The sequence below is a fragment of the Physella acuta genome, unplaced genomic scaffold (assembly GCF_028476545.2).
Source record: "Physella acuta isolate Inbredline_101_S28 unplaced genomic scaffold, ASM2847654v3 ptg000596l, whole genome shotgun sequence".
Classification (NCBI taxonomy): domain Eukaryota; kingdom Metazoa; phylum Mollusca; class Gastropoda; family Physidae; genus Physella; species Physella acuta.
Window position 1 is genome coordinate 399462 of NW_026732115.1, and position 10416 is coordinate 409877.

Here is a 10416-nt window from a genome sequence, read left to right on the forward strand (position 1 = left end):
ATCTCGACGTTTTACACCTCACTAATACGGAAAAACATAATTTTGCATTATTGTCCGTATGTCTGTGTGTGTGTGTAGGTGTGTGTGTGTGTGTGTGTCTGTGTGTGTGTAAACATGATAACTTGAGTACCGTTACAGCTAGGTTGATGAAATTTTATATATAAGTATTTTATCAAAATCGTAGATCCGTATCAACTTTTGAGCGATTTCCGATAACCGGAAGTGATACATTTTCTACTTTGAATTTTTCAATAGCTTATAACTTGAGTACTATTTTAGATAGAAAAATGAAATTTCACATGTATGTAAAAGATCTATATCTCTACCTTCTGTCAAATGTTGAGTAATTTCCGTTGATTGGAAGTACTAATTTACGCTATTTCCGATTTCTCAAAAAACGCATGTGAATTTATAAAGTACTAATAATATTCCGCACTATTATACACATCTTTATTCGGCGTTCGCTTGGTACGCAATTCTTATTTTATGAGATTCTATTCTATTTTAAAAAGTTGAAATATTTAAAATGGATTAAAAATCATAACTATATCCCGAGTTACCATCCCCTGTTTTTTATATAAGAATATTCGAGAAAGTTTAGGGGAGATCACTCCCGGTTTATTTCTATATTTTTTTCAGTTTTTGTGTCTTTGTATCACCACCCCCTAAATGGTGTCACCCGGTGCGGTCCGCATTCCCCGCCCTCCACTTGCGACGCCTCTGTTCATTCGTTATAAAGAACGCCCAACATTAGGGGTACGATTGGCTACTAAATCAATGACTAAAATGAAACAGGGGCTATGCCTGATGCTCCTTTTGGTAGTTTAACAGGGCAATTAAAGTTTTTGCTTTACCACACCACTCATCCAATCGCCATGTAAAGTCGAGAAGCTGTTGAGTACACTGCTGCAAATCTGCCTGGCTAAACGTTTAAAGTGATCGTACAGGCGGTCCTGAGTTACATTTACTAGGGAAACGGTGGGCCACTACAATCCATGAGTAAATTGAAGCAGGGTGGCACGCAGCGCCCCTTTCGGAGGGTTATCAACGTACCCGCAATCTGGCGGTAGTAGACAAACTAGCGCCCGAAAAACTATAGTTCAAATTATTTAGTGCTGGCATTATTTATATACATAAAAAACTCAAATGCTAATTAGCCGAAAATCACACCTTTTCTAAGAATTCAACGCACGAGATGGTTCCAGTTACGCGGCCAATAGCATAGAGACTAAATTTTGATTGGTCAATACAAGCACATCCTGGGCAATTCTTTTCTATATAAGAGGTCGTGGATCTTTTCTCGCAGACATCTGCGACCACCGCCGTCTACTTACAACCGACCAAAGTTCTATAAACATCAACATGAGTCAGGTGAGTTTAGATGTTTGTTTTTTTATCAAATACGGTTCGGTTAGTTAATTTAAAAGGAAATATTGAAAGAAATATATTATTAAAATCGATTTTTTTTCCTCAAACAATACTTCAGCAAAATGGCAATGAAGGTGATTTTGTTAATATAAAAAAAAGTTCTGAAATTTCTTTCATCGCTACACCTGAAAAAGATCCTAATTGGTAAGTACCATTTTGAGTAGGTTGTCTACTGTGCATACAATACGAAACAATATGAATACAAAGAAATAAAGGTAAGCATACAGAACAAATATTTGTTCAATAAATTTTCTCAACAGTTTTAAACATTGCCTAGTGATACTATCAGTACATAATTACTAGCTGCATACCCGTGCTTCGCCACGGTTAAACTTTTTTAAATGTACAAATTTAGGAATAGAACAAAATTAAAATCATGTAACTAAACCGAAAAAAATATAACCTTATAGAACAATTGTTGGTTAACAGATTACCTTACAAAGTAACCATGATTCGCTAAGAAGTTGAAATGTATAGTTTTCTAATGAATAGAACAGTTCAAATGAGGATCAGCCGTAGCATGCTATGTTCCTACCCCCAGGCTGGTGGGAATATTTTTTTATGGAAGCGTTAGCTGAAAACAAAAAGTAAATAGTTTTCACCCAGGGCAAGGGACGTGGACCCCCTTCCATGTGCTGCCCCACGCATGCGTTCCTTGTTGGAATACATGGCCGTTTGTTTGATAAAGCCACGGCTGGCTATGAAGTTTAACTAATTGGCAAAAACTTCTTTATAGACCACATTTTTGGTGTAAATTCTGTGATCTTTCTTTAAATTGCCTTGCTGTTTAGTTCCTATTACTTTTACTTTGATTCTCTGAAATGACCTGGATCTTGAGAATGCTACATAGAGTTGCCCATGACTAAAAACTGGTGAAGGCAAATAAATGCCTACAGTATCCATTGTTTGTCCTTGGCTTTTATTTATCGTCATGGCAAAAGCAAGTCTCAATGGAAACTGTTTCCTTCTTAACGTGAAGGGAAGGTTGGAGTCACTGGGCGAAAGAATAACTCTTGGTATGAACACTCTCGTGCCTTTAAACGACCCGATCATTATTTCGCAGTCTATGACTTTTGACATTAGCTGCTTGACGACCATTCTGGTGCCATTGCAAAGGCCTCTGGTGGAATCAAGGTTTCGGAGCAACATAACAACTGACCCAACTTTCAAATTAAGTCTATGAGGTGGCATACCTCCAGGTGTTAGACTGTTCAAAAACTCCAATGGATAGTTTGCTGCCTCCTCTGCATTTGTACTGTCTTGCTGAATGGAATCGATACTCTGATAGCATTTTAATTCCGATTGAACTCTTGTTAGAATCATTTCATTTAGTTCGATAGATTCCTGGTTTTTTGGTGTTAGGATGGCCCGGTTAGCAATGCTTTCATCACCTGGTACGATGACCCCAGGAAAGACGGCATCTACAATACACCCGTTTTCGATGCAGACTGGTGGAACTTCAAAGATGTCTTCCTCTAGTCCCGGCTCTTGTAGTTTTCCATCACCAAGTTTTAAAAGCCATTCTGAAAAATCCCGGGTTTGTAACAGATCGTTCTGGTCATTAGCACGCATGTTTTGGTCTAACTTTAAGACCTGAATGTGATTCCAACATTTGCTGTTCTTCATGCATGAGGAAACTATTTCAGTTCTACTGCCATGTGGAACAACAGGGAGAATTTGTCGAAAATCGCCACCGAATAGAAAAACAGCACCCCCAAACGGTTTCCTAGAAGGAACGTGTGGGTTTTCAGCTAAAAGCTCTTTAAAAAGTGAGTCAACTGCATCAACTCCATGTGCTGGGACCATTGAAGCTTCATCCCAGATTATCACTTTGGCCTTTTTAAGCTCGTTCGCCGTATTTGTCCCGTGTCGCACATTACATGTGGATGTTTCATTTATTGGAATAGGCAGCTTAAAACGGCTGTGTGATGTTATGCCTCCCTCAAGTAAAGTTGCTGCTATGCCCGTAAATGCACATGGCAAGACCAATTCCTTTTTGCTGCGTACGTAGTGCATGATTGTGTTGTATAGGAACGTTTTACCACTTCCTCCTGGTCCATCAATAAAGAAGAGACGGTTGGGTAAGTCAGGGTTTTCAATGGCTGCCCTGATTATGTCGAAAGCCTTTCTTTGTCCAGAGTTAAGCATGCGAAACTTTTCTTCAAACAATGTCCCTTCAGTCACTGGATCAAATTTTTTCCCAGGATGAACAGGCTCTGCATATCTGTCGGCTGGGAGGTCTAGGCGAAAATCTGCCAATGACTTTCTATGAGTCAGAAAGACAGATTCAATATCTTTCAGTGTTAAAAATAAAGCTCGATCTCCATCAGGAAATTGTCTTTGAAAGTCTTCCATCAGTGATTTTGAATGTCTGTCAAATAATGCTGCTGCATCTGAAGGCTCACACATGAGACAAATAAAAGCAAACAACTGCCTCAGTTGCACTGGCATTTGATGGATTGCAGCTTCTGTTAGGCATGCATCCCATTCGGAGTCATCATCGGTCAAACCCCTTGCAATGCATGCTTCCTGAAAGGATGCAAATGGGGTAGAATTTCTTTCAACCTTTCTGAGGTCAGTGTAAGATGTGGCACCTTTAACATTAAGAAGAAGAATACGGAGAAACCATTTTTCTCTATCTGTGGGGCTTATTGAATACATTCTTCCAATTGTTGTTTCGTGTCCCCTAAGACGCGGTTTCCATTTGGAGTTTTTGTCATCCCATGTATAGTGTTCGGGGATTTCAATATATAAATAATCTCGGGCATTTGGATCTTCCTGATTGAGCTTAAACCAAGCCAGAAGCTTGGACTTTGTGGCTTTCTGTTGCACAGCTTCAGCCTCCTTGCCTGGAATAAAGCATATTGTTTGTTTGTCCTCAAGGTGGACATTTAACCTTTCCACATGATGAGTTTGGTGGTGCATTTTATATTCCCTGAGCCTCCAACATGCTTCAGGTGCACTTACATATCGAGTCTCCAAATAATGTTTAACCTCGTCCCATTCCACGACAGTTTCTTGCTCTGTGTTCACAGTGTGAAATGTTATATTTGCACAGTCATGTCCCTTGTAAACGTATTTAAACAAATACTTAACACTTTGAACTGAGCTGCATATCTCTACATTTATGTGGGCGTTATATTTTAGAGTCAGGTATGGGTTGTATGGCACCACCCATCTGTTGTCCAATTTGTTTCCACCACGTTCAACAAAATGTCCATTGTCACGGCGTTGATATTGCGGATACCCCCTGACATTGCTGTTGGTCTCTGCACAGAAAGCTTTTGGGTATTCTTTGCTGCATTTACCATTTTCCATGCATGTTGATTTTGGATTTAGCGGACCACATGGGCCGTGTATCATACAGGTTTCCACTATTTCATGTAGACGTGGGTGTGAAGCTTTATCTGGGATTTCTGCACAAACTATTTTATTTATTCTTTCATTTTCCCAGGCTTTGTCTTCCGGCACCATAAACATCAATATGTGCGCGTGTGGTAGACCCCGTTTCTGAAATTCGATAACGTAAAGCATTGCTCTAACACGTCCAAATCTATGGAATTTAGTCAAATCATTTAAGAGCAATTTCAGTTTCATTTCGAAAACTCTAGCTACCAAATCAGGCCTATCACATGGCTGCTGGCCTGCTAGTAAACTTTCCTTTATTTCTCTCCATTTGGGGTTGCAGGTTACTGTCACAAACAAATCAGGTTTACCATATTTTCTTACAATGGCCATAGCATCCTGATAGTTCTGGGTCATATTTCTGGGACTGCCTTGAAACGTTGAAGGCAAAATGATTCTTTTCCCTGGAAATCTGGTAACATCATCCTGGTTCTGGTTGTTGACAAATCGGTGAAGCACATCGTAGTCTTCAGCTCGGATTGAGTTTTGATTTTTACGAAACCAATTTAACCGATTTGCCTCTGTCTTACAATATGCGTCAACCATAAACTGGTGAGTTAACTTTCCTGCGTTGAGGAACTGATTAAACTTTCCAACGCGAATGGCAAAATGGTAGGAGTACCACTGTAGTTGAGATACATTTTCTTGACCCTTGTTTTTTTTTTAGGTCTGTGGTCCACCCTGAATCTCCGTATGGAAAAAGCACAGGGTAGCACATCGGATCGCAGAGTCTGCTTAGGATTGATATGTTTCGTAAATTACCGTTTTTCGGATGAATAGTAATGTCTCGATTTTCGGGGGGTGCACCGTCTGCACTGTGAAAAACAGCGGCGATTTCTCCTCTAGCAGTGGGAGCTTTGCTTCTGCCAGGGTGCACATCATTATGAACAACACTTTCCTTCAAAAAAGTCATGCTGTACTCGATGGGAGCTCGATTATCGCGATTTGCCCTGAGCATTTCATTTTTTTCAAAAGTCATCAAGTTATTATATTCCTTTGATAACGGGTTTATTTCACAAAAAAGGTTTTGGAGATTCTCCATAACTTCAGTCATACATCCACTGTTTGCAGGATTAGACATTCTCGCTTTTAAAGCTTGAGCCGAATCCAAAATGTACAATTGGGCAAATTTTGGTGATTCGCCTTCACGCGGGTATAGTGCAGAGGTAGCGTGATATATTTGCCCATGAATTCTGTAGCAATAGGGACCTGAACGTCTAGTCACTGTTTCATCCACTTGTGCTCCCATCGAGGCAAAGGCCATTGCACTATTGTACGATCTGATGTTTTCCATAAAATTTTTGGAATTGGGATCCGATCCACTCATACAATTTGAAATGTAAGGGTGCATTTTTATTTCTGGTAATAAAATGGTCCCTTTGTGGCAACAATTGGATGAGCATTCATTTTTAAAATGCTTAGCATAGCAAAATGGACAATTAATGCTCATTGCGCCGAGGTAACTTTCTTCAATTTCATCTTCTGCGAAGTTTTCATAGAGTAAAGCGGTATTGCAGGATCTGACAAATTTATTCAGACGTCCTTTTTTATGTTGACGTACAACTCTTTGCCTTTCGGCGTTTTCATTGCGCTCTTGCAAAATCTGATTGTGTTGCATTCTATTTCTGCGTTGTCTTTGACCTACAACATTTGTTTCACGTAGTTGTTGGATCTGCTCTACATCCATCGCTTCGCGGCGTCGTTGATGGCTAACTGTATTTGCTTCACGTAGTTGTTGGATCTGCTCTACATCCATCGCTTCGCGGCGTCGTTGATGGCTAACTGTATTTGCTTCACGTAGTTGTTGGATCTGCTCTACATCCATCGCTTCTCGGCGTCGTTGATGGCTAACTGTATTTGCTTCACGTAGTTGTTGTATCTGCTCTACATCCATCGCTTCTCGGCGTCGTTGATGGCTAACGGTATCTGTTTCCCTATGCTTTTGCAGCAGTTGTTCAGACATGGCTGCTCTACGGCGCCGCTGAGCTTCAGTATTACGTTGTTTTTTTGCTTCAATTTCTGATGCCGTTGGTGGTTGCTGTCGTTTAGGCGGCATGTTAGTTAGGGCTTTGTATGTTAAATAACACGCAGAATACTCAGAGGCGTATTAACAATAAGTTTAAATGCTTTTGTGCGCTATACTTTTCTTATATAAAACTACAAATGGACACTTTTATTGATATGTGTAACTTGATCTTACCATTTTTGTAGCTGCATTAAAAACTAACATGTTTATCATTGACTGCACCAAACTAAAAGGCGCGGTGTTTGGGAATTCCCGATTAGAACATTAGCAAGTAATAACATCTCTAGCGTTTACACTGTACAAACAAACGATATAAAAAATACTTTAAGGTCAGTTTACTTCATTCTGTACATTTGTGGGTTTTTTAAAATTAAAATCGACTTTTTAAAAGCTAAATCTAATTTATATCATGATAAGTAAGGTACGAATTACGACAACCTTCTAAATATTGTAAAACCAATAGTACTTGGCTACTGAACGCTATGCACATCTGACGTCATAATCGCACAAAGTGTGACGTATTTTTTCAGTAGAATGTTGGGATAACTTTTTACCATCTTTTAAATTAAAAGGTTCGCGTATATAGAAATATACTTTTCATGAATGAATTTGATTTTATTATTAAATTATAGAAAGTCTATTATTCTTTTTAATGTCTGATACAAATAAAAAGTAACATGTGTGCTTCAATATTAGTCTCAACTGCAAGCCACTCTAAATAAATAAATACTATAGTTCTACATTTGCATATCCCCTTAAAGCAAATAAAGCAAAATGAATAAACAGCTGACTGTATCATTATCTTTCTATAAGGTGTGTGTAAAAAAAATGGCGCAATTGTAATCATTGTGTTTTTTTTTTTTTTTTTTTTTTTTGAAGGGTTTTAAGAGAGACATAGTTTAATTAATGAGAATTCAATACATTAAAATAACAGCGCCGATCACCATAAAATAGACCTTACGACACATGAACAGCAATCGGAAAAAATTCAACACTGTGTCGACCCACACCTAACTCAAACCTCGAGCTACCCTACACTTCATTGTCTTAGCCCAGGGGTCGGCAACCTTTTGATACGCAAGAGCCAAAAGTTACAATTTACAAAATTTCCCAGTTTTTAAAGAGTCACAATTTTTAGTTCAATATTTTGGTAAATAAATTTGATTTGTTATTTAAAATAAATAGCTTTAAATATGAAATAATATGTATTCATATAAAAACATAGACATGTTTTGGCAGAATAGTAAAAATTAGTACTCAAACAATATTATTCTAGGACTATCTCAACGCACTTTAGAAGCTCTTAATTTTTTTTCTTTACGGATATCACCGGCTCAGGAGGTGTCTCCCATTAGCCAGTCAGGCCTCAACACGGCAAAAGCCGACTAACTGGCTTGGGTATCGGTTTGAATAACTTGCATCGTACGCTTCTATCCTTTGGTTCTCATAAGGCTTATCTTCCAGGGTAAAGTCGTACCCCACCGTCCAGTAAAAATGAAATTATATAACTATTAATGTGTGTGCAAGGAGCTGGAGAGCCGCATCTGGACGTCAAAAGAGCCGCATGCAGCTCGCGAGCCGCAGGTTGCCGACCCCTGTCCAAGCCACATCAACCCGCAAGCACCACTCGTACATCACTGTATTATCCAAACGGCTGTATCTATGATGTTTTTTTATGCTGATATAGCAACCAAAATCGTAACTCATAAACCTCTCTAAAATTTAATTTTACTTATTTTTAAAACAATATAAAAATTTTAAAAATGGCGCAACGCTCTAACTGATGTCTGCCGAGATTTCTCTTCTCCCCTTCCCCGTGGTGTAATGTAAACCGCCGACGTACAACATGTATTAAACTACATACATTTAATTTAACTTTAGCCATTCCGTAGATTTTAATAATTTTGTTATTTAGCGTGAGTTAAATTTATTTTTAAATTACCTCCCTTGTCAAAATTAGAAAAAAAGAGTTAAATTAATTTGATTTTTCTACCGTACTGTTATTATGTTATAAAAATGTATCCACTTTTTCGAGGAATATCAACGAAAACTATATTTGACATTGATCCTTTTAATATGTTTTAGCAATGTGCGTGTATTTAATATTATCTTTACGTTATGCAAAATTGTACAAACGGTGGAAATTATAAAATAGCTCTATGCCACTATATAAACAAACTCTACTCTAATACTTATAATAAGACACTGCGGTGCACTGAAGAGCACTGCGTTGTGCGAATGTTTACTTTTATGGTTCCAAAAGCTATAGCGATGACAGAAGGAAGGAAGGAAGGAAGGACTGACACACGCTCAGCCCGCTTATATTATAGATTATACCTTGATCTATTATAATATGTAGTCTGAAATTATTATTAAAACAAAACTAAGCTACATGAGTTATATTTGTCGTTTGAGTGAACATATAATACAAATTGATTAATTGAAGGATGCTTTATGTATTGTTATTTTCTTTTTTTTATTTAAGGTTTTCCATCGAGCTGAGCGATAAAACGAACCCATCAAAGCCTTTTTTAACTATCAAGGTCTGCTATAATCAAGACGGATACAAGAATACAGTGATTTTAACCAGCTCGTCAGGCTCTCCGACATTCATTGGTGACAATTTTCTTTTTGGGAAAAACCAATTTACATTGAAAATCACATTTGACAATCTAAGCTACTTCGTAAGTGAACCCACTTTTAATAATTGCGGCATGCTATTTTAACATTTTATGCTCTTGTAATCCTTGATAAACGATAACTACAGTTATATTTATCACAGTAAAGTTATTTAACATTTTATGGTTCCAAATTGAAGACCTATACTTTAAAAAAATAATCTTAGATCAAAGTGGACGAAAGACCGCTGGGAAAGATTGCACTAAACAACGTAGACGTGGAAAAAATCACCCACTACAAAGTGATGGGAAACGTGACAGGTATCAAAACCAACGTGAATGAGCAGCCACATATTAGTGCCAAATGATGATTGCAATGAGCATTCAGAGGCTGTGACATCGTCTGTAATTGTTTACCCCAACTACAATACATTTTTTTTTTAGAAAATAATGAAATAGTAAAGAAGTACATACTTCCTAATTTTGAAGCAGATTTTTTTGTAGTAAATAAATTTATAGTAACACTGATTATTGACTTGCGTTTTCTTTATATCCCTTACTAAATTTAACAACACTAATCAACATAAATTAAAAGGCTAATAGAATTTTCAGGTTGTGTGTTTCAAACTATATCCGATATCAACACAAATACAATTTTTAAAAAATGTATTAAAAACTTCGTGTTAATAACAAGCTTTTATATAATTACCAGCCGTTGTCGGCTAGGCGTTGCTCCATGTAACCGCTTGCTACATACTTTCCCTCTCTTAACTCCTTAACGCCGACTGTCGCGAAAGCGCGACATACCGAGTTTGCGCTTAGCATATATGCATAGGTACATTTATCCTACTGCTGCCGGTTGTTATGTATTGGGTACATCCAGACGGTTGTATCGGTACCAGCGGTCACGTTGTCAAGTTGAAATTTGTGACGTCACAC

The 10416-nt window shown here is 37.9% G+C and overlaps 1 protein-coding gene across 1 annotated transcript; it reads left to right on the plus strand.

Moving 5' to 3' along the window:
• The first annotated feature begins 1322 nt into the window (after positions 1–1322).
• Positions 1323–9963, plus strand: LOC131947507 (uncharacterized). Its single transcript, XM_059308724.1, has 4 exons — positions 1323–1371; positions 1487–1572; positions 9345–9543; positions 9705–9963. The coding sequence occupies exons 1-4, from the start codon at positions 1363–1365 to the stop codon at positions 9843–9845; spliced, it is 435 nt and encodes a 144-aa protein (XP_059164707.1). The 5' UTR covers positions 1323–1362; the 3' UTR covers positions 9846–9963.
• Positions 9964–10416: the final 453 nt, after the last annotated feature.